This window comes from Mytilus galloprovincialis, chromosome 10 (genome assembly GCF_965363235.1).
Source record: "Mytilus galloprovincialis chromosome 10, xbMytGall1.hap1.1, whole genome shotgun sequence".
Classification (NCBI taxonomy): domain Eukaryota; kingdom Metazoa; phylum Mollusca; class Bivalvia; order Mytilida; family Mytilidae; genus Mytilus; species Mytilus galloprovincialis.
In genome coordinates this window covers 90,865,434-90,891,652 of record NC_134847.1, presented here as the reverse complement: position 1 = coordinate 90,891,652, position 26,219 = coordinate 90,865,434, and the positions used below count along the sequence as shown (strand labels likewise).

The 26,219-nt window shown below is 32.8% G+C and overlaps 1 protein-coding gene and 1 long non-coding RNA gene across 2 annotated transcripts in view; both read right to left on the bottom strand.

Moving 5' to 3' along the window:
- Nucleotides 1-2,537: 2,537 nt before the first annotated feature.
- Nucleotides 2,538-26,219, bottom strand: part of LOC143048749 (diacylglycerol lipase-alpha-like) — a 93,763-nt gene continuing 70,081 nt past the window's right edge. The window contains exons 12-18 of the mRNA XM_076222620.1: nucleotides 21,185-21,265; nucleotides 20,603-20,745; nucleotides 8,703-8,771; nucleotides 7,943-8,015; nucleotides 6,696-6,895; nucleotides 5,946-6,084; nucleotides 2,538-3,937 (exon numbers count right to left, since the gene is read on the bottom strand). Of these exons, the coding sequence (XP_076078735.1) occupies nucleotides 2,753-3,937; nucleotides 5,946-6,084; nucleotides 6,696-6,895; nucleotides 7,943-8,015; nucleotides 8,703-8,771; nucleotides 20,603-20,745; nucleotides 21,185-21,265 (1,890 nt within the window). The 3' untranslated portion in view covers nucleotides 2,538-2,752. The remainder of the gene's footprint in view (nucleotides 3,938-5,945; nucleotides 6,085-6,695; nucleotides 6,896-7,942; nucleotides 8,016-8,702; nucleotides 8,772-20,602; nucleotides 20,746-21,184; nucleotides 21,266-26,219) is intronic.
- LOC143048746 (uncharacterized) lies at nucleotides 12,445-17,599 on the bottom strand. Its single transcript, XR_012969932.1, has 4 exons — nucleotides 17,579-17,599; nucleotides 15,852-15,972; nucleotides 14,686-14,884; nucleotides 12,445-12,580 (listed from the first exon to the last, which is right to left on the bottom strand). It is a non-coding gene; the product is annotated as an uncharacterized LOC143048746 (long non-coding RNA).

The following is a 26,219-nucleotide window of genomic DNA, read 5'->3' as shown; positions in this document are numbered from 1 at the left end:
CATCAAAAAATCAATGTAAATTCAGTTAGTAATGCTTGCATTTAATATTGTGATTGTTTAAGAAAATGATTAAAAATTGCAAGATCAATTATTGTGATTTCATAAAAATGTGGTATACAAATAAGGTGATTAAAAATGTTTAAATGTGCATTTTTGTTTTTGAGAATCTGATCCTTTTAGCAATTTTCACAATAATAAAAATATCAAAACATTTCTAAATTTACAGTAAATCATAAAAATACTGGCATTGACAGGAGTTTTTGGTTTCTTTGAATACTTCCTGTTTTTAAATTGAAATATAAAACTAAATAAAAAATTAAAACACAGCATAGTCAAATAAACAAAAATAATACTTTTTATAATATAGCTTTTCTGACATGGCACAGGTATATATGGGTTAAAGTATAAAAGTAAATGGTCTCCAAAAAACAATTATCCTGATTTAAAGGTAAGTATTGTTTTAAAGCTATAACTAAGACCTTAATACAAATCTGAAGATAAATTAACTCCACATGAAATGTACTTGTATCTTTATTGCACATTTTAGAACAAACAAAATAAACCAGCAACTCTGAGTCCTCTCATCGATTAAAAAAAAATATGATAAATTCCGATTTTCAGATTATTTCACTGATATGGTTTCCCAAGGGGAATGAATATGGCAAGATATGTTTATTGTAAATTATTAAGAAACTGCACAAAATTGAGAGCCACTATTTGATTTAGATGTAACTTAACAAGTTTTAACATGGATAAAAAGGTAGCAAGTATTTCAAGTCATGTGACCTACAAATCATTATTACATCTTAAAGTGTAAAAATAACATAATTGCACTGATTCATATGAACACAACAAAGTAACATTTAAATACATAAAACTCAAACATTTTATTTCAACAACAAAATAACCAAGGTGCTATAAAAAAAATCTTCAAAATATTTTTTAACAAAGAGCTGTTCCATTTTTTGTAAGTCTGTGTTGCATGGGTCAAAGTATTTTCTACTTTTAATATTTTTGTATGTATAGATATTAAATATTTAATTTCTAACCTTAAAATGTTGTTTCTAAGATTATTGTAAAAACAAGCAGGAAGTTACTCTGCTTTAACAGAAATGCAAGAGTTGTCTCCACTTTAACAGAAATGCAAGAGTTGTCTCCACTTTAACACCATACATTAAGTCATATTATGTTTTAACAGAAATGCAAGAGTTGTCTCCACTTTAACACCATACATTAAGTCATATTATGCATGAAAATTTCTTCTACAAATATTTTACTGTATTAAATTGAACACATTTTTTAATTGCCTAAATTGTAACATTGGAAATCAACAGATACATGAAAAAAATGTACAGTGGTTAAGAATCCAATAAATTACATTTAAGAATATTTACACTTTTTTATGAAATGGCAGATGCAATGCTATATATATGTTATTGTATCAGAAATAAAGACTAGATTTCAATTTGATAAAATTTGGACCAACTTTGATAGTTTTCTGTAAGATATATAAAGACAATAACCAACAAACAAAAGAATAAATTATCAATCTTAAGATGGGAGGATTTCAAACATGAAATAGAACAATGTCGCTCATAACAGAAAATTTATTTCTTATATATTCTCATTATTAAAGGTTTAGAAATAAGATCCAGATGTAAACAAAATATATGAAGTAATTTAGTATTTTATTGTTATAAGATTTAATATAATAGTTATATAAAACACATGTTGTGCTAGGCTCTGATCCTGTCCATAACGTTATAGTATGGTATTAGTTTTCTGTTTTGCTTTTTCCAATCATATTATTGTGTTGTAAAATGATGCCCTTTATGGGTTCTTGATTAGATTAATAAAATTCTTATCTTATCTTATTCTTGATATATATATAAAAACCACCATAGATATTAAAACATAAATACATCTCTTTTATAAATAAATACATAACAACGGATTTTAAATGCACCTCTTTTAAAAAAATGGATATGAAACATCAACAATTTTTTTATGAATAAATACACCACCATCAAAAATCCCGAAACATAAAAAAACACATTTACAGATATCAAAACTTAACAACTAACAACATATGATATAAAAGGCATTGAAAAATGATATAATACAACATGTATATATAGATATGAACATCCTATCAAACAAAGAAGTTTGTTTTTTATATCTAAAACTTCCCCTCAATAAAGCATCCAGAGGACATGTGAAATAGTGTGCTTTTGTCAGTTACGGGAAGGTTTTGTGGAAATAAGAATCTCTAAACTTCAATTTAATCAATTCTTTCTAAAAATGTATTCTCTTTCTAAAGCATCTTTTGTTGTTTTATGAGATGAAAACAGAAAAACATCTCTTTTCCTTTAAACAAAAACAACCTCAAAATTTAGATACTTAATCTATTTTTAAAGAAAATTTAAATTTTCTGTCCTAATATGGATGAAAACAAAAAATCGATATAAAAACCATACATCATATTTTCACACTAACTAATATTAGAATACTGATTAATAGTGTATTAGTTTTAGACCCTAATGTATCCTACAGTTATCAGGTGACTGAGCTACCATAGGAAATATCTTACAGTTATTTGAGCTTATATTCCACAGCAGCAAATATTTACTATTACACCTTGACAAATATGAAATAAGTAAATAATCAGATCATATTAAAACTAACTGGACCATCCAATGTTATTTAGTTTGTATGAACAGTATGTTGACAGACAGTAGTATCCTATGGAACATCACACATCAGTCTCTTCAATAGGCATATCAAATATATCATCCGAATGTGATGTGGACAGTCTTAATTCAGAGTCTTCTTCCGCTGATATTGACCCATGTGATCCATTACGCTGAACATGTGTTGTTGACATCCTCATATCAGAGTCTTCCTCAGCTGATATAGACCCATGTGACCTATTATGCTGATCATGTGTACAAATATATGGTTGATTACAGTTTACATCGTGAATGGGAATTAAGTCTTCAAACACGTTATTTATGTCTTGTAAATGAGCAATATCTCCCTGTTCCTTAGATCTCCTCATCTTATACTTGTCTGACAAACTTTGTAGATAAGAATCGGACTGAGAACACTGGAGAGGTTTCTTCTGTATTTTCCCGCATTCAGAGTGAGAGACTTTTAATGGGAGGTGAATATTTTCACTTTCTTGTTCTATTAACTGGTTCATTTCTGATGTCTCAGAGCTGTCACTCATCATTTCCTCTGGTTCCTGGTCATCTATAAAGTGTGGATAGCCTAGTCCTGCAGGGGAATAGAAACAGTTAGGACTGCCATATTCTACCTGACAGTTACTTTCTACAGGTGAATGTCTGTCAAATAATTGGTCGTCAGTATTAGTACTATCCGTACGCTCAGTCACATGACTATCTGTCACATCTGACTGATCAGTCATCACATGATCAGAATTATCACTGGTTTTTGATTCTTGTTTAATAAAAGGCATGTCAAAGCTTGTTTCGTTAGGAGATTTGACAGTTGGTGATTGTTGTATAGTCTCTAACGGACTTTGTAATGATTTCCGTAAGCTGTCACGGTTACTGCTAACAATATTTTTCAAACTACCTGAGCTTGCTAGGCTTGACCGGTCTGATAAAGTTTCTGGACTTGCTAAAGGTGCATCTGTATTTTCATTCAGGTTCAAGGTCATCTTTGGTTTATTTTTAGTAATAACAATATTTCCTTCAGCATCTAATGAATATTCATTTTCATTATGATAGTTACTCATATCATAAACCGGTAAATGACCTAAAGATTGATCTGCAATCTCTGGTTCTATCAAGATATCCACTTGTCCCAGACCTAGCACAGAATCAACAGAAGGCGTTCTATTGTTTAATAAATTCTGACGTTCATCTTCTGTTAAAGTTCTGATTGGTTTTGGTGGAGCAACATTAACTAAAACCTGAAATAAAACAATACACTAAATCATATACATTGTAACACAAGTTAAATAGCTAAAACATGTCTATCCTTCAGACAATGTGACATAAATAAAATTTCCAAAAACTATGTTTGCCTTCTAGATATAGAAGATCAACATCTTTAAAACTTATGTGTAATAGATCAACTTTATTACCCAAAAGGCCAATTTCAAATAATAATTTGTGTTAGTGCCAAATAATTTGTGAGCAAAAATAACCCCAAGATTATTTGACGTGTATGGTAAACTAAAATTGTGGGATTTCTTTTCAGTCTTTCAGAGCAAATTTAGCTAAAAATTTCGAAAGTGAAAATAAGTCTATCATAAATATGTAGATAGCATTTTAATGGGATATTACTTACTGGTTTAGATTAACAACTGGTACAAAATTAAAATTGAACTATACATTTTTTGCAAATAGATTATTGAAATGGGATACCCAATGATATGGTTTAACATAGAAAATATTGAACAAAAAACAAATATGACAGACTGATAACCCCAACAAACAACTATAAATAAATAACAGACTCAAGACTTTAGACAGACACAAATGTATTATGTGGTGTGGTTGAACATCTTTGCTAACACTCAACCCTTCACTTTCCTAGTCACGTCTATACTAGAGACGTTGTGTTGTTGGGTGACTGTTTCAATCACATTTACCCATTTTTCATTTCATCCATTAAAATTTGACTGAAATAATTTTGTCCATACGATACTTTAAAAAAAAAATTGTGCTGATGTCACATTATGTGTGATTATAAGTATATATATAAACATTTTAATAGTAATTACCCCCATTGGGTCTTTGGTTTGCCTATCACATTACTTATATTCCTTATAATTACATTATAAATGCCACAAAGCACTTTATCTCAACAAATAGTATAAAGAGTAGAAAAATCACCCATTACCTGAAATAATTCCTAACTGGATAAAGAATAGATTTTAAAAGTAGTAGGTCATTTTAATTTGTAAAATTGGCAAAATGTGTGCAATTATTAATAAAGAATGTCTCAGATAAATTCAGATCCCTATATAAAATGTTACAGTTACTGTTATCAATATTAAATGTTATATAAACCATATATTTGTATTGTGTAGCAAAAAAATGTAACGTCAGCATATCAAGGGAAGTAATTCAATATATTTTAAGCAGTAGACAAGTTTAAAGTTACTATGAAAGGGAACCACATCCATATACACAGAAATTTAGCTGTTTGTTGTGTTTTTGTACAAAGGTATACATTTTTCTATAATGTCTGGTAAGCTTATGATATTCCATAAGTCCTTATTTCATGTTAAAATAATAATTTCCTTATTTGATACGGCATTGAAACAATTCAGAGTTTCTGATGGGTGCGTCAGGTGACTAACTCTGCTCTGTTGAGACCATATCTCTATATCATAATAAGCAACACAAAGCCCTAACAATAATAAACAAAAATTTAGACGAAAGATAATATAACTTTGAGGTTTGTCATGAGGTACATTGAGTGTTTTTGTTTCAGTACTGACAATATAACTTTGAGGTTTGTCATGAGGCACATTGAGTGTTTTTGTTTCAGTACTGACATGTAAATAACCAGTGAATGGAATACTGTAAATTCAGAAATTATTGTGAAAAATGCAACAGAGTTGCAAACGCAAAAATTTAAACTTGCATTTTGAACTATTTATATGAATGAACCAGGATTTTTCTCAAAATCGTAAAAATTAAAATCGCAATTAAGTCTGAAATGACAAAATCGCAATAATAAATGCATGCAATAATTTCTGAATTTACAGTATGTAGAATTTTGTGTTTATAAGAAATACATTTAAAACAAAAATAATAGAAAAATACCAATGTAGTCTGATTTAATCTCTAATTAAGCTTAGGAGAAAGAGATCAAATGTTGTTATCACTAGACAACACCAACCAAACTATAACAATGAGCTTCTAGAGCATATAATTACCAGCAAACAATTGGATATTTGTTTATACCTTTTCCAATGCATCCATAACATAATCAGGCATATGGTCATTTATCATTGTAGGGGAGACAATCACTTCATCAAAACTTCTGTTGTCAGCCCAGATAGCTTGGTACACAGGTTCATTATTACCACAACATAGACTTGACCTGTTAATAAAGAATAAGATCTTTTATAAAGCATGTATTTCCACATCTATTTACCTCTATTTATCCAGTACATACATGACTCAATGTACCAAAACACATTCGGGCAACTTTACCAACAGAGTGATATTACTGTAAGATAACAGTTACTTGCTTTAAAAGTAGTTTAAGAAAAGCTATAGCACAAAATGCCAAAATTCTACATTGATGATTTTTATCATTATTGACCAAACAAACAAGTAGAAAATATTTCAGTAAACTAACCTTCAGCTTCAGAAAACTCTTACAGTAGAAGTATTTCTGTATGTTTAGAATTTTTCTGAGCTTTTGATCTCCTTTGATTACAGGTGTGTGTGAGTGCAGAAAGTTGATATACTGGTTTTTCATATTAAAAAACTTTGCACATAAAAATAATCATTCAAATGCATTGCTGATGAAAATTTAAGTTGTCGTGATTTGGTTATTCTTTTAAGCCCCTTTTGGTTATATACCTTTTTCTATGTTTAAACAGTTAAACATCCTTTACATCCCTCACCCTAACCCTAACCTAATTTATAAAGTGTTATATACAGTTGAAAAATCTTTATATGTGTCAATTGCTAAGATATTCTTACCCATTATTTTTAGGATGACTCCTGACCACATGTATAATTTTACCGGGAGGATACAGCGGTGTATGAGCTACGAGTGTGATGTCATCATCTGATGGATGAGCATGGAGATCTCGTTCTTCTATTTCATTTCGAACTTGTTCAAGGTTCATCTTATCTGTCTCGGAGGATCCACAACATATACCTTTCATTATTATCTTCCACTGTAATACAAACGACATATACCTTTCATTATTATCTTCCACTGTAATACAAGGTTTGAGGTTGAGAAAATCACCAATGACGTATATTTCAGAAGGTTGTTATAAACATAATAATATGTAACTAATAACAAGGATAGAAATATCACATGTCATTCAGCTTTCAGGAGTTGGGCAAGTGTAGTCAACAATCATTTTTTGTCTTTGATTTTATATCCTGTCTTTATCTTTGTTTTAATTAGCTTGTAGACATTTGAGTATGATTTGTCTGTACAGTTGTTTCAATCTTTATTGTGACCTTTTCTGTGAGGTTTTTCTGCACATTGTCTTGACTAATTCTGTGGACTTTTCTACTTTTAATGTCCTAATCTTTTACTGTGCTGTACTTTTCTTTGTGAGTCCTATGGACTTTTCATTGCCAAAATTTCTTCAATAGCCTGTATCAACTGACTCATTTATGTTCATATGTTAGCATGTATTTATTCATGATGTTCAAACCGAACAGACGTTCATATACTTTCTTTAGTATTTATTTGCTGTTTCGTATTTTGTATTTTTTGTATTGGAGGAGTTCCACAAATATTTTAGGTCAGTTTGCTTACTTATCTCTTCAGATATTCTGTCTATATTTTATTTTCATCGTAATTTTAATACTGGATTAATCAGTATTTCACACCACAAGAAACTTTCCATTTAAGCAAGACTTTGTAGTAAGAATGTGTATCGTGTGATTGGAGAATGAATGTTGTAAATTATTTAAAAGGTTAACTTAACTTTTATAACAGGCACATTATTGTTTAATATTTGAGTTACATAATTTAAGCCTGGGAAAAGATAAGTGTAAAGATAAACGTATTGAATGGTGAATATTTTAGCAGAATGAGTCTGAGAGTAAATGAGTAAAAATTTAATTTGATAAATAGTTATCAGAGTCTTTATAATATTTTTATCTCTGATTGATAGATTTTAATTTCTATATAAGTCTGTGCATAGTAACTATAATTTCGTATTTGTTATACAGAACTGTCTACTACTATATAAGACCATTACCTTTGAGTTATTACTCATCTTTATAACATTGATTAAATCTGTACGCAGTACTTCCATTTGGAACAGTCCTATTCTGTAATATAAAAATACACAAGTCAAAGATTGGTGAGTAATCATCTAGTAGTGTAACCCCCATTACCCCTTGTGGAAGCGTGCACACCTTGAGTATTGGAGGTCATGGATTCCAACCCTTAAAGGGCCAAACAAAAGACATTAATACTGTTTTGTTTTTGCTAATATGCCTTTTGATTGAGTTAGGCCATTTAAATTGATATTTCATAGTGTGTCTTTCTATGTTGTGATGTTACACTATTATTTAAGTTTAGGGTGAAGGTTGGCACCTATTAAAACACACTGCACTTGTTTGCACCTGTCCTAAGTTTTGAACTTGTTGTTCAGTGGTTGTCATTTGATGTCTTGATGTGGTTCACAAGTGTTTCTTGTTCCTTGTTTTTTATATAGATTAAAATGTTGGTTATCCATGTTTTTAAAATGGTTTTACACTAGTTATTTTTTTAGCCCTTTATAACTTGCTGTTCCATGTGATCCAAGGCTCCGTTTTGAAGACTGTACTTTGACCTATACTTAGTCTAGTTTTCTTTTACTTAATTATTGTGACTTTGATGAAGAGTTGTCTCATTGGCACTCATACCACATTTTCCTCTATTAATCTAACTTGACTGCTGTCATTGTATAACAATTTATTTCAAGTTACCCTAATGTCTGTTGTATACACATCAAATATAACATAAATAACTACCTTGGTACCACATCTTTACCCACTACAACAGAAGTTATAAAGGATTTAGTCTGCTCTACACAAGTTTCACTGAAATATACAAAACATGTCATTAAACTTTGTAGGTGTACTAGCATCCTTGATGCATTCCTACCATCTTTTGAAAATCTAGTGTGTGACCACATTTCTAAGTATACAATGTTGGCAGCGTTTTATGTGTATGTACTCACTCTTGACTACACAGGCAAAATTGCAACGCATGTAAACGCATGTTTACCAGGAATTTACTGTACGTTTCTAAACATGTCAGAAACGCATGTTTGGAGCACCGTACGTTAAACGCATGTTTGGAGAACGTATTGTTTACATGCGTTTATGGAAAACATGCGTTTGAAAACACGTGGTAAACGGATGTTTATGTGAAACATGCGTTTGAAAACACATGATAAATGCATGTTCATGGTAACCATATGTTTGAGAACATATGGCTAACAGATGATCATAAACCGTATGGTAAACATGTTTGGATGATGGTTGCTTTACTTCCAGTTGCAGGTCAGATGCATATTCAGGCTATGAGATCATGATAATCAGAATTGAGCTCCAACCCTAATTTGTATAAGACTGACACCCTAACTCACAAAGTAATAGTTTGCAGGAAGATATGTCTCCCTACCTGGACACAAAATTCTGACTAAGTGTTGATTCAGTCTGCTCTTACTTCTTAATGCTTTTTGCCTAGCAAAGCAGCTTATACCAGTTTTCAAGTCTTTGCATTGACTCGGTCCCTGTTTGAACCTTTAATAACCTCCTGCACTCAAGGCAAGCACTTTCAGACTAACTGAGGTGTTCTAATAACATGTAGGATATATGAACAAAACATGTCATGATGTGAATTATTCTTTTGAAATAAAACTTTCATGGTATCAATTCTATTGCATCATATGCGCATTTCATCTGAATGCAGATGTTTTAATCAATAAAGAATCTACAGCTTTACAGTTTGCACTTTGACATGAGTTTTTTAAGGATTTTTAAGAGCGCTTACAAATTATATCATTAAGATGAGAACCCCTTAACCATCCCATCAGCTTAAAATTAAACCCATTTCTATACATCCGTGTTGAAGGCCGTACTTTAACCTATAATGGTTTACTTTTTAAATTGTTATTTGGATGGAGAGTTGTCTCATTGGCACTCACACCACATCTTCCTATACCTATGTTTTCTTAAAATGGCATGATTGATAATAAATTCTCATCTTTGGTAACAGAATATATTTTAAAAATTTGTTAACAGTATAATCAAATGTACATATATGTAACAAAAGTTAAAGTCTATTTCTTCATCTTTTTTTTCTTCTTTTAACAGTTTCTTTCCATGGCTGATTCTGAAATAAATGCAAGATGCAAATTTTATAATAACAGCAACTGACTACATTGTATCAATATATTTTGATTTTAAAACAAGCAAAATAATCAAATTAAGGTTAATATTATTATTACTTACAGTGATACATGAACATCTGTATATTTACAAGCATTCTGTCAGTATTGCATTACAATTTATCGGACCACAGCTGAATTATCACGTTGTGATTGGTTAAACACCGTCACATGGTGACCCCTATGAGACAGTTTGGGGTTAGTCAGTTTCATAAGAGGTCCATGACACGTTAATGGTGAAGTCATCTATTAATGTTGTTGTATTTCATTGTTAATTTTTTCAACAGAACGCAGAACAAAAGTCTGGTGTCCGATAAATTTGTTATACGGTTAACTACTGACCCCCTACAGATCCATAGAGGGTGAATAAAATTAATAGGGGATTTGGCCTCTGGCCTCACCCCCTATGGATTTCACTAACCCTCTATGGATCTGTAGGGGTCAGTAGCTAACCATATTACTTATAATATAGTCCCCTACCAGTTAAATTTCATTGTATTGGAACATATTTCTAACTTTATCTACTGTGGATTCATTATTATTCGTTGGATACCAATTTTCGTGGATTTCGTGTGAACAGTTGAACCACGAAATTAAAAGTTCAACGAATGACAATTTTTCCTATGGCTTGTATGCAGACTTCAGCAAAACCACGAAATTAAATATCCACAAACCTGTAAGTTTTCCTCAATCCACGAAAATTGGTACCCACAAAAATAAATGAATCCACAGTATAACTTGTCATGGTGTAACATGTGTAAACTATATAACAAATATCAAATCAAAGTGTTGAAAACTAATTATCTAAGTGAATTTTGTAAGACAAAGGACCATTATTATGCTCAAAATCATTACACCAGAAAAAACTAGAGGCTCTCAAGAGCCTGTATCGCTCACCTGATTCTACCTGGGTTTTTGAAATCATATAAAAAAAAAAAAAAATTTGGCTACAAAGTAACAACACTTGGCCAGCACCTCATTAAGAAAGGAACATTTATGCTATGTTTGGTTTCATTCCATTCAGTGGTTCTCTAAAAGAAGTCATTTGTATGCATTTCCCATAGGGTCCTATGTTAAACTAAGTCCCCCACTGGCGGCCATCTTGAATGATGGATCGGCTACAAAGTAACAACACTTGGTCAGCACCTCATAAGAAACATTCATGCCATGTTTGGTTTCATTCCATTCAGTGGTTCTCTAGAAGAAGTTCAAAATGTAAAATGTTAACGACGACGACGGACAACAACGGACGCCAAGTGATGAGAAAAGCTCACTTAGCCCTTCGGGCCAGGTAAGCTAAAAATTAAACTGGATCTGTTACTTGTCATGATAAAACAATATCATATCAATATCTTCAAGCATGAAGAAACAATTCCTGCAAGAATGTGTCCATAGACTAGTTCATGAATGCCCCACTTGCACTATCATTTTCTTTGTTCAGTGACCATGAAATTGGGAACAAAGCTCTTATTTGGCATTAAATTTAGACAGATCATATCATTGGACTTCAACTTCATCAAAAACTACTTTGACCAAAAATTTTAACCTGAAGAAAGACAGACAGAGAAACCAATGCACAAACCGAGAAACAAAATGCCCATACATATAAAAGGGGCATAAAAAAGTGAGGAAAACTGGATGGACAGACCACAGAAAGCCTTCAAAGGGAACTAAAAAGTTAAAACCATTGAAAATCACATATATCAGAATACCTATTTAAACAGTGATTTTTTTTTTCTTCTCAAATAACTACAATTTCTGTTTGCATCCTCAACTGTCACCTTTCTCTAGTTAAAATTGTTTGATATACTTTACATGTCATTTTTAAAGCATAAAGGTCAAATGAAGGTACATGTTTAATGTGTTTTGTCTAACTAATATAAACTTCCTAATAATCCAAATTGCAAAATAATTATGTTTTAAATTTTACTACTTTTTTGATGTTGAGGGCAAAGAAATTCAAAAGTAACATTGTAATCCCACATGTAGCATTAATTCTGCACCACGAATATTGGCTGATGTGCAATGGATTAACACAGTAGCGCAAATTTTGATTAAGCCGAAGTGCGATAATGGCATTGTGACACTTTTTTATCGATAAAATTGCTGAATTGCTAAGGTGGTAATTTGAATTTGTTTATCATATTTTCTATGTTATTTTTTAATGTTTACATGTGAATTTGGTCAAGGAAAATCCTGTTTACCACCCACTTCATTTAGTGGTGATATAATTTGATTGGTTGAGGTCACAAGTTGATAAAACATTCATATATTATATTCTATATAACATAATACCTTGTCTTAACTTGCTCATGCTGGTGTCCATGTACTGTGTCTAATATTTTCCCCTTTTCTTCACTTATATATGTTCCATTTCTCCCAAAAGTAAAAAAAAAACTCAACTTCATCAGGCCCATTGACATATATTAGCTTGCTTTTGTGGAAAAATGACCTCTGAAATTAAAACAATTAAAATATTGATTTTATTACAATTTACTGATTTAAGGATTATCTTATGTACCTATGTTTAGCAAACCAGATGCTCTGCAGGGCACAGCTTTATAAGATTGCAGATGTCAAACCCTGAACATGTGGAGCAAGTATGACACAACATTTAAGCTTGATACAGCTCTGAATTTGGATTGTGATTAAATAGATGACACAACATAGGTTTCTGACACAGAATAAATATGTGGTCTAAGAACTTAAACTTAAAAACTTAAAAATTTTAAATTGGAAAAATGGTTAAAAATTGACTATAAAGGGCAATAACTACTTCAGGGGTCAACTGACCATTTTGGTCCTGTTGACTTATTTGTAAATCTTACTTTGCTGAACATTTTTGCTGTTTACAGTTTATCTCTATCCATAATAATATTAAAGATAATTTCCAAAAACAGCGAAATTTCTTTAAAATTACCAATTCAGGGGCAGCAACCCAACAACGGGTTGTCCCATTCATCTTAAAATTTCAGGGCAGATATAGATCTTGACCAGATAAACAATTTTACCCCATGTCAGATTTGCTCTCAATGCGTTGGTTTTTGAGTTATAACCAAAAACTGCATTTAACCTCCATGTTCTATTTTTAGCCATGGTGGCCATGTTTTTTGATGAAATGGGAATCTTGGTTTGATGCTGGGTCAGCGGACGCATTTTTCAAACTAGATACCCTAAAGATGATTGTGTCTAAGTTTGGATTAATTTGGCCCGGTAGTTTCAGAGGAGAAGATTTTTGTAAAAGATCATGGAAATTAATGAAAAATGATTAAAAATTGACTATAAAGGGCAATAACTCCTAAAGGGGTCAACTGACCATTTTGGTCATGTTGACTTATTTGTAAATCTTACTTTGCTGAACATTATTGCTGTTTACAGTTTATCTCCATCTATAATTATAATATTCAAGATAATAACCAAAAACAGTAAAATTTCCTTAAAACTACCAATTTAGGGGCAGCAACCCATCAAGGGGTTGTCCGATTCATCTGAAAATTTCAGGGCAGATAGATCTTGACCTGATGAACAATTTTACCCCATGTCAGATTTGCTCTAAATGCTTTGGTTTTTGAGTTATAAGCCAAAAAATGCATTTTACCCCTATGTTCTATTTTTAGCCATGGCGGCCATGTTTTTTGATGAAATGGGAATTAAAACACAAACTTTATTCTAGATACCCTAGGAATCAATCAGATGAAGTTTGGTTTGATTGCTTCTGTAGTTTTAGAGGAGAAGACTTTTGTAAATGTTAACGACGACAGACGCAGGACAACAGACGCCAAGTGATGGGAAAAGCTCACTTGGCCCTTTGGGCACAGTGAGCTAAAAATGCTTATTTGGGACCTTTTTTTTGGCCCCTTATTCCAAAACTGTTTGGACCAAAACTCCCAAAATCAATCCTAACCTTCCTTTTGTGGTCCTAAACCTTATGGTCATAGAAATTTCATAGATTTCTGTTGACTTATACTAAAGTTATTGTGCGAAAAATAAGAAAAATGCTTATTTGGGCCCTTTTTGGCCCCTAATTCCTAAACTGTTGGGACCAAAACTCCCAAAATCAATCCCAACCTTCCTTTTATGGTCATTAACCTTGTGTTTAAATTTCATAGATTTCTATACTTGATTGTAAAGAGAGCTTCCAATTAAAATAAATAGTATGTTACTGCTAACATGGTTAATTTTCAAACTAACCCAAGAATAAAAAATGTCACCTCTACATGTATGTCCTCAACATTTACTTGTACATGTACGTACATTGTACATGTAAGGGACGACATCAAAAGATTGATGTAGGATAAAAAATTTTAATCAAATAGTTTGGGGGTGGGGGGTTTAAAATTCTGCAAGTTTTGTATATCTAAAATCGATATTTACATATATATCCCTATTGGTAAATCAATTTTTCCAAAATTAAGTTAAGAGGGGGGTGTGGGGGTCAGTGAAAAAACTATGTGAAGTAAGTTTTTTATCCTACATTGTACATTGAACTTTTGATGTCGTCCCTAAGTCTGAAAACAAAAAAATATTTAAACAACTTAAACATAACATTCATGACATACCTCTAATCATACATTTGCAATGTTTCATTGGCCATGTTGGCTGCTGCTCCTTATTTGCACATGAATCAATACAGCACTTTTCAAATCCACTACTAGTCTAGATACATGTATAAATATAGAAATCATCGCCTCTAATGACTTCTGTTTTGTTGATTATTTTCCACTACTTCTTTAAGTGCTTGTACTTTCTTTAAAAATGCTAAAAGAAAAATGTTTAAATGCATAAACATGATAAAAGGAAGTTATGATACATGTAACTGGCAAAATTGCCTCACTTTGACATTTCAAAATAAGACTTAACAGATTTGCCCTAAAAAATATGACTTTATAAAAAGCATTTCATCAATTATTTTAATGTTCTTCTGCATTTCAAATCAATATGATCACTACGACATTTTAATGAATGAACTGGTTATATTGCATCTCTGATTTTGTCAATTAATGTCAATCTTTGGGCAATAAACATAATACATTTACATGTATTAACATGATTAAGGAATTTGAAATTTTAAGTTACATGTGTATATGAAGATGTGGTATGAGTGCCAATGAGACAACTCTCCATCAAAATAACAATTTATAAATGTAAATTATAGGTCAAGGTACGGCCTTTAAGTTTAACATAGAGCCTTGGCTCACACGGAACAGAAAGTATATACATGTATGTATCACAATTTTGTGCTGTATTCGTGTCAGTTCTGACTTTAATACACCTATGTAGATAATAAAATTGAGAATGGAAATGGGGAATATCTATACATTAAATGTCTATCAAACCATCTAATGCCCAATTTTTTTAATTTCTATAGAATTACAACCACATGATTAATTATCTGCCTTTTCACAATGAAAATGACATGAAAAAAAATAGTATAATAACAGCATCACCCTTTTATAAAGTGACTTGTATTTATTTTGTACACTGTTAAACAATCTTTTGTGTCTGGCTTCATGCATTTAGTGATATTTCTTTCAATTTGGTACTGGATATTGATTGGTATGTCTTATATAAAATTATGAGTGAGTTTTAATTCATGTTTCAAACAAGCAGATAGTACATGTATATGGGTATTAAAATTAGAAAACATTTCAGAAAAGAATACCCACTTTAGAGTGGTGCGTAACAGCGCAAGACACATGTAATCTTATTTTTTTATTTAAATTACCTTTAAAGGAATTATTGAAGCATCATCACGCATGACTGGAGAGGCCCCAGTTTGGCAGTCAGTGCAACCCCCCACTTTTATTAACATTTCTGGATCTGCCACTGTTGACCAATTCAACTAGCTGTGAAAATGAGATAAAGGTTATGTGAAACTTGGCATTCACTACACACAAAACAGTTGACCTATTACTTATTTACTTGGAATGATCAAGTTTTTACATAAACTAAAATCATATAAAATCAAACAGTGACTGTGTATCCCAAACTCTGTGCATGTATGATTGACAAAAGGTGGTCAATGGTTTTCAGGGTGTTTGGTGGTGTTTTGGGTAACGAAAAGACCCACCCCTCTGGATTTCATGTTTTTATGCCCCAGATTTTGCAATCAGGACCCCTCCAACCCCCCTAAAACACAAATACTTTGTTTACAAAATACCCTGTTCTCACAAGAAGGTCATAAATAATTCATAAGGGACCGGTACCCTATTCTAACCAGGGGGTATCGGGATCGTTCGCCCTGATTACATGTTCGCCCTAGGTTTGTTTAGCACTGAGTTTGTTCGCCCTGATAGTCCGTTCGCCCTGGGTTCGTTCGCCCTATATTCATCTATGATATGTATATATGTTACATTAATAAACGAAATATATAAATATATATTTCAATTTATGTTCATGTATATCTATTAAAAGTTAAATACAGAATATTTCATTTTGGCAAATTTATATTAATTAAATAAAATTTTTGGCTGCATTGTTACACTTTATTTTATAATTACTTTTTATTACTAATGATTGAATTTTGATTGCTGATAAGGTATCATTTGAAATCTTTGATATCTCTGATTGTTATATGAATTTTCTTTGATGGATTAATTATAATGAAAATAACATTTTTCTCAAAAAAAATAGTCAGCTTGGATAGATAAAAACACCGATGACAAGTGATCAATGTACAGCAGTGTGACTGTGTTTTTGGTATTTGTTTTACTAAGAGTAATTCAATTTGATAGTGAATGTACAGAAACTTATAACCTAGTCCTAGTAGCAGCTAGCTATAAACAACATGATAAATCGCAAATAAATCGCAAATATTCGGCCAAATTGTAGACTGACTTCAACACATTCAATTATATACATGTACCCACAACGCAACACTATTTACTAAAAATTGAAATCAGGGCGAACGGACTCTGGGCGAACAGGTATTAGGGCGAACAGAAACTAGGGCGAACTGGAATCAGGGCGGACGGACCCAGATTCCCAGCAGGGCATGAAACAGCAACCCTAATTTTTGGCATATATTTGTAATATAAAAGTAATATAGGAAGTACCCCCCCCCCCCCTTTTTCCCAGATACAAACATACCATTCATATGTCGGATAGTGTTGTATTATTATGTTTTATGATATAAACTCATCATGCTCAATGGAACTGAAAGTTGAAGTACATGAAGTATGGAAGATGTCTTAAATTATTTACAGAGTATGGACTATGGTAGTGCAAATAATTATGACGTCTTGAAAGGCTATTATAATTTTTTTCTTTGACGTCTTACTTCGACCGTCAAAGAAAAAAAATATAATAGCCTTTCAAGACGTCATAATTATTTGGACTAGGACGATGTGCACGGTGTGGCGGTACATGGTCGACACAGAGAGAATTTAATGCTTACATCTTTCTGCTTTAAAAATCCATTTTAATAAATGTGAATGATAAATTTATTTTTACCTTTCTTTGTGCTTTCCAAGTCGGCAAGTGGCAAGTCACCAATCAAAACAAAAACACTTTCCTTTGCGTTGACTTTCATTTCAATCGTTCCCTGGTTTTTTCCAGGGAATCTACAAGTTATCTATTTCCATTTATTTGTTAATCGGTTTGGCCATCAGTTTGAACAACCAGAGTGGTTTATACCATATATCTCTAACTCTGTCCATCTTTGCAGTTAGTTTAAAAAAATTGAAACCTCCATCCGCAGCTCGTGAGCGTCCATAGTATTGCGTCATAGTATACAAAATGGTAACGGTGAGAATTCCGGGTTTGCGTACTCACGTACATTTGCTAAAGTGAGGGTCTGGAAACCGTTTCGGGAGGAAAGAATAAAGAATGATGGACAAATTAAAGTGCAGAATAATGAGAAAAAAATAAAGAAAGGAAAGAGGAGAGTAAAAATGCAAAAAATAGAACAAAGAACATTTGAGAATCATGGGGTTCAACTTCTAAATTATAATTAGACTGAATATTGAAAATTATTGAAAGTAAAGGACACATTATAAATGAAGAAACAGAGAAAATGTTAATGGTCTGAAAATTAAAGATATAAAGGACCCTCATCCAGAACCTTGTATTTATTATTATTCAATTAGTTTGTTACATTCAGGGGCGGATCCAGGATTTTCAGTTAGGGGGGGGGGGGGGCAAAGTTTTATATTCCGGCCGAGCGGAGGGAGGCGAAAAAAATTTGGAGTTTTTTTTAGGTAAAATTATTAAAATATTCTTCCAAAGGGGTGAAATGTAGATATTTCGAACTATTGTGCAGTAAAATGAGCAAGAAATTAAAGTTTCAAAATGAAACGGCCATAATCCACACAGGTCTGACAACAATCTACAGATAGACGGACGCAAAGTGAGACGAGACAGTTCACAATTGCTCACCTGACCAATATATTTTGCAAACGAAAATTTCTACTTTTACCAGAGATTTTTTATTTTTTAATTGTCCTTCCATAATATCTGGGTTTTTTTACTCTTTTGATTTTCGCAGGTTGTGCCAGACTTTACTGTTTTCGCTAAAAACAATTAAAATCAGAATGAGATGCATTTACGCAGATATCTTTATTTTCTTGGGATGCCAAGCATGTAATACGGTACAGAATTCGACTAAATTTTTAGGTTTGCAAGTGAGAAACAAATATAGACACAGAGATACAAATTAATAAACTAAGCTTCCGCTTGAAACACTATCTTTCATTACGGATATTATGAAAGAATCTCACCTGCCGACTGTTTTCTTGATCGCATCATGATGAAATTTTGAAAGTGAGTAAGGGATGTTTTGGAACTACGATTTATCAAAGAAATTGATTATAAAAACCGGAAATACAATATAACATTTGTATTTACTTTAACTGCTAAAACCTATTATATTTGTCATCAAATGCAGCTACGCGTGTGACACCTTCCCGTTTGAAATAATAACTTTAATAAAGCGTAGGTCAGTTGATTAGTAATCATGTTGATTCTGTTAAACTGACTGTTTTATATACATGTACTTTGAATGTTAAAAAACATGGAATGGTCTCTTCTGATACTTAAATATGTTGAAGTCAACCCATGCTTTGCAAATTTTAGGGAAGGGGGGGGGGCGCACGCCCGCCACGCCCCCGCCTTAATCTGCGCCTGACATTTCTTTTTTCTTTTATGTGGTAGTAGTTTGATAAAATTAGTTGTCATATTTTTTTTTATAGTGACAGTGTTTGAGTTGGTCATGTTGTATAGAAAAGAGAAATTGAGAAGGACGTTTATTCTCAAGAGTTACAACTGTTCTAGTAGCATGCTTTGGCAGATTAGAGGAACATAATTTAGTGACTATTGTTTGTCATGATTTTAACATGATAAAATGCTTCTTTCCACTAATTCTAAAGAGCCTCATTGAACAAGACAGAAACTACCTCAGACAATCTGACACTTACTAAGGGGAGACCATTTAACTTAAAAAAAAAAAAGGGGGGGGGAGTGTTTAAAAAAAAAATCTGACCCCCAATTTGATGAAAAAAAATATATTCTGGTCAGTCAAGCAGATGACAAAAATATTATTCTGAATGTGGATTTCCCACATACCTAATAGTGTTTAATTTTGACAAAATAATTTGATTGATAGCGTCGAAAAACTAATTAAATTTGTACACACTGTGTGCAAAAAAAACCTTCTGAGTCAGAAAAAAATAATCATACCCTCTCTTTTTGAAGTTTAATGCTTTCCCCCTTAATTTAAGTAATCATATAAAATCTGAAAACATATGTTTTTAAACATCAATATGTTTATAGGGTATTACTCAAAACATACGTTAACAACCTGTTTTTAAACAAATGTTTACCAGGTGTTACTCAAAACATGCGTTTACCAGGTGTTTTTACAAACATATGTAAACCACATGTTTTCAAACGCATGTTTACCAGGTGTTTCTTAAAACATATGGTAAACATATGGTCAAACGTATGTTTCTCATGTGTTTTGTAAACATGTGTTTCACATGCGTTCATCAACGCATGTTTACCACATGTTTTTCAAACATATGGGAAACGCATGGTTTCAAACACATGTTTACCACCTGTTACTCAAAACACATGGTAAACATATGGTGAAACGCATGTTTACAATACGTTTTCAAGAACACCTGGTAAACATGCGTTGCAATTTTGCCTGTGTACCTTATCAATATTAAAATGTTTCCCTACCAGACAGAAAATATAATTTACCTTAAAGATTGCTTCATATGTTCTATACAAATGTAAATTTTAACATTTTTACTTCTGAAATCATTACATGCTCATTTTTAACAAGTTAACTCAAGACATCTAACTGACAATGACCAATGCTGTAGTGTACAAACCTTAGGAGGCCCCTAGGAGGGGAGTAAGCGTAACAATGTAATCCAGGATATTCTTGCTGTAGTATACAAACCTTAGGAGGCCCCCAGGAGGGGAGTAAGCATAACAATGTAATACAGGATATTCTTACTGTAGTATACAAACCTTAAGAGGCCCCCAGGAGGGGAGTAAGCATAACAATGTAATCCAGGATATTCTTGTTGTAGTAGTATGGCTAGTATTACTGCTGCTCCTGCACCTAAAGAATGTCCAACTAATACAAGATCATATCTCTCTGCTCCAATCTCCTGAAATATAAATGTCTACAATTATAACATAGAAGAGGCACACATGTACCTGTATCGCTCACCTGCTAATACAATAGCAAGTTTGCTAATAAGGACTTTAATATGCAAATACTCATAATACTTTATGTTGATGATAACTTTTCCAATAAACGTGTCTAATGTAGCTTCTATACATGTTTAAGTTAGAGATAAAAGCCAAAATTTTCAAAAAGCGACAATTGTTTTAAGTAATGTGTTTTCCTAATCCTACTCATTAGTTTTCATTTGGTCAGATTGTTTTTCATCATTATACCTAGAAGACTTAAAATGTGAATAGTTAAAACATGTTCACTTTCTACCTCTACTGACACTATTAAATAAACAATAATCATACAAAATAAGGAAATCTTTTAAGAACTCAAGAACTAGATAAAAGTTACAGCTACAAGATAAATCTTACAGAGCACTTCCCAAACGCCTGTGATAAAACCATATCTTCTTTTATCTTCTTCTTAATGTAAACAGCTGCATGAACCATGCCCTTTAGAAAAAGAAAAAAATCAAATTAAATTGAACATATTGTTTTGATGCTTTCATTTTTATATTTTAATTTGTCTAGAATGTTAAACTGGTAACCTGGCCTAACTGGAGCTAGTCTTTAACAGTGAGGTGTAAGTTTTTATTCTGTGTTGAAGTCATCACTTTGACTTTGAGACAAGGAACACCAATATATAATGTGTGATTTTTGATTACAGTTTTAGTGTAGGAATTAATTTTGTGAAAGGAATTAATACATAATACCCCTTCTTTTACATTATAACCTCTGAATAGCAATATCTTACTAAGTTGATTAAATCTGACCTTCAGTTTCAAATGTGATTCCCTCTTTTCTTACCAATCTTTTTAAATCTTACCTAGTTTTAGTGTCAGAAGACTTGTGATTGTCTATTAATTTGTTTGGGGGGTTGATGTGTCTTGTTGTGTGAGTGTGATGTTTTTGTTTTCAAAATTAAAATATCTTTTTGTTGTGTTGTGTTGTTTTCTGTTGATGTTTCAATCATTCAAAATAACTTCAACTCAGACCAGGCTTTCATTTTTTGTTTAATAATTGGAAAAAATAAAAATATCTTATCTTATCTTAAATTCTACCATATCGCAAAACAGCATCCTTTCTGTCACACAATCATATTGCTGTCTGAAAAATCTTTTATGTTGCAGTGTCATCTTTTTGACCTATGTGCTATGAATAACTGTCTGTTATTTCTTTTTATGTAACAAAGAACACTCACCTTATGTCCAACCCAATCTTCCTTTATAGGGTCTAATGGTAGAATCTCAGCATCAGCCTTTAAATCTGTTTATACTTAACAAACAATCTTTACCTTATGTCCAACCCAATCTTCCTTTATAGGGTCTAATGGTAGAATCTCAGCATCAGTCTTTAAATCTGTTTATACTTAACAAACAATCTTTACCTTATGTCCAACCCAATCTTCCTTTATAGGGTCTAATGGTAGAATCTCAGCATCAGTCTTTAAATCTGTTTATACTTAACAAACAATCTTTACCTTATGTCCAACCCAATCTTCCTTTATAGGGTCTAATGGTAGAATCTCAGCATCAGTCTTTAAATCTGTTTATACTTAACAAACCACCTTTACCTTATGTCCAACCCAATCTTCCTTTATAGGGTCTAATGGTAGAATCTCAGCATCAGCCTTTAAATCTGTTTATACTTAACAAACAATCTTTACCTTATGTCCAACCCAATCTTCCTTTATAGGGTCTAATGGTAGAATCTCAGCATCAGTCTTTAAATCTGTTTATACTTAACAAACAATCTTTACCTTATGTCCAACCCAATCTTCCTTTATAGGGTCTAATGGTAGAATCTCAGCATCAGTCTTTAAATCTGTTTATACTTAACAAACAATCTTTACCTTATGTCCAACCCAATCTTCCTTTATAGGGTCTAATGGTAGAATCTCAGCATCAGCCTTTAAATCTGTTTATACTTAACAAACAATCTTTACCTTATGTCCAACCCAATCTTCCTTTATAGGGTCTAATGGTAGAATCTCAGCATCAGTCTTTAAATCTGTTTATACTTAACAAACAATCTTTACCTTATGTCCAACCCAATCTTCCTTTATAGGGTCTAATGGTAGAATCTCAGCATCAGTCTTTAAATCTGTTTATACTTAACAAACAATCTTTACCTTATGTCCAACCCAATCTTCCTTTATAGGGTCTAATGGTAGAATCTCAGCATCAGTCTTTAAATCTGTTTATACTTAACAAACAATCTTTACCTTATGTCCAACCCAATCTTCCTTTATAGGGTCTAATGGTAGAATCTCAGCATCTGCCTTTAAATCTGTTTATACTTAACAAACAACCTTTACCTTATGTCCAACCCAATCTTCCATTATAGGGTTCAATGGTAGAATCTCAGCATCAGTCTTTAAATCTGTTTATACTTAACAAACCACCTTTACCTTATGTCCAACCCAATCTTCCTTTATAGGTGTTGAGAATAGTTCGAAGTTATAACGTTACGTTTCCCGTATTTACGTTCACATGTTTGTGACGTTGCTTAGACCTTGTATGGGCTTCGCCATTGTAAATATTATACGCAAAGTAAACACAACGCAAAGTACATATACGACTTATTTAGTTTATTCCACACATTTATGGTGCCGTAACCATTGGATAAGATGGACAGCAAGCCAAAAGCAGTCAGAGCTGGTCACAAAAGTGCAGTAAAGAGACTTTTACGGAAAACGGAAGATGATTCAAACTTGGACAATGAAGAAAGTGCTGAACTTTTAGAAACATTAATTCAAAAACAGAAAATTATTAGTGCATTGGACGAAGATATTATGAATTCTTTAAAGGAGGAGGACATCGAGGAAGAAATTCTAAATGCAGATGAGTACAAATTCTTTTTGAACACCAAAATACGACATTTACGGAAAACATTCGCAAACAAATTATGTACTGATAATGATATCCCACCGCATGATCACGCATTACCTTCTCACACTTTTGAAAACATTAATCAACACAGTTCTGTTCCGTACACAACACAAATGTATCCCGTTCAGCAACCTAGCAACCAAAATCACCATTTGCCGAAACTTACACTACCCATGTTTAACGGAGAAATTCTGACTTGGCAAACATTTTGGGACTCTTTTGAATCTTCCGTCCATTACAATGTAACACTCACAGACGTACAGAAATTTAGTTATTTAAAATCCCAGCTTGTTAATGATGCTGCAAGAACTATTGACGGGTTACCGCTCACAAACTCAAATTACATGGAAGCTATTAAACTTTTAAAGGAGCGTTTCGGACAATCGCATAAGATTACAAATGCTTATATGCAAGCTATGCTAGAACTTAGAGCACCACAAAACAACCTACTCAGTCTAAGGGGTTATTACGACAAGTTAGAGGCATACATAAGAGGTCTTGAATCGTTAGGCCGCTCCGGAGAATCGTATGGTGCATTACTTATTCCGATAATACTGAACAAGCTTCCGTCAGAAATACGACAACACTTAGCTCGTGAAAACGGTTCCGATAATTGGGAATTGATTGATTTGAGACGTGGAATTTTGAAAGAAATCACTATAATTGAAGCTGGACAACGCTCGTCGTCGTTTATGGATTCAATGCAGCCTACTGCAATGACCGCATCGTTTTTGACAAGCGCTAATAGAAAAGGTACACCGAGTAAAGAAGTTACATTCGATAACCGTGAGAGACAAACACAAAATATTCGACAAAAACCTTGCATATTCTGCCAGAATTTACATGACCCTGCAAAATGCCCAAATGTTACAGATAACGACACACGCCTATCAATCGTCAAAGAAAAGAAGTTATGTTTTAACTGCTTAGGATCACACCGTTCCGTAGATTGTAAATCGAAATTTCGCTGCCGCCAGTGCCATAAAAAGCACCACACAAGTCTCTGCCATGAAAATACATGTACTAATGATAAGCAAACGTCAGTAAATGCCGTCGTTGATGATAGCGAAAATACATTGATCGCCGCAAGTTTTCATTCGTCTGAAGAAAAAATCCGTTCGAACGTGCTTCTAAAAACTGCCGTTGCACCAGTTCTGGGAAATCGATATGTTGATACGCACATTTTGTTTGATGAAGGAGCACAGCGCTCTTTTGTTACCGAGGAGTTAGCGTCGAAAATAGATTTAGAAATACTAGGAACAGAAACCATACATTTATCGGCATTTGGAAGTACCGACAGCAAAGTCCGTCATTTGTCAAGAGCACGCGTATACGTAGAGTCGATAAATAGAACGAAAATTCCAGTTGAGGTTCTAGTAGTACCGAACATCGCCAGCCCGTTAAGCAATTACATCGGTAATGGCATACGAGAATTCAAGTACCTGAAAGGATTACGTTTAGCTCATCCGTTTACAGAAGACAACTCTTCTTTTGAAATTTCCTTGCTCATCGGAGCTGATTTCTATTAGGATTTCGTAGAGGATACAATATTAAGAGGAAATGGTCCAACCGCCGTAAAATCCAAACTTGGTTATTTGTTGTCTGGTCCAATTCCGACGTCTAATCGTCAACAGAGTAATGTAGGTTTGTACAACATATTGACATCGCACAAACCAGAGGAGTTCAATTTAGAAAGATTTTGGAAATTAGAGTCGTTAGGAATAGATAGCAACACGACAGATGTTGAAACGGTAGACTATATGGGAACATATCAAAAGTCAGCAATCGAATTTCGAGAAAATAAGTACATAGCAAAGTTGCCATGGAAACCAGATCATGAACCCTTGCCTACCAACTTCTTCGTTACGAAACGAAGAACTGAAAACGTCATTCGAAAATTAAGTCAAGATCCCAAAATGCTTAAGGTATATGGACAGATAATCAATGATCAAGAACGCAGAGGATTTATTGAGAAGGTTAAGGATCCCGATATTAGTAAAGGTATTGTACATTATATCCCACACCATCCCGTTAAAAAAGATTCAACAACTACACCAATAAGGATAGTTTACGATTGTAGCTGCCGACAGTCATTCCAGTTTCCAAGTCTTAATGATTGCTTAATGAACACACCCCCGATTTTAAACGACCTTACAAAGATTTTAATCAGATTTCGATTGAACCCGCTTGCCATAGTAACTGACATTGAGAAGGCATTTTTACATGTCGGACTGCACGAACAGGACCGTGATGTCACACGATTTTTATGGTTAGATAACCCTGTTGATCCACAAAGCGATTTAGCGACATATAGGTTCAAGTCTGTACTATTTGGAGCGACGTGTTCGCCGTTTATCTTAAACGCTGTCCTGCTAAAACACTTACAGCAAACAGAAAATGAAACTACTAAAATACTGACAAGGGATTTATATGTTGACAACATTTTATCTAGCATTTGCAATGAAACTCAAGCCGTAACTTATTTCAAAGAAGCGCGACAATTGATGTTAAATGCA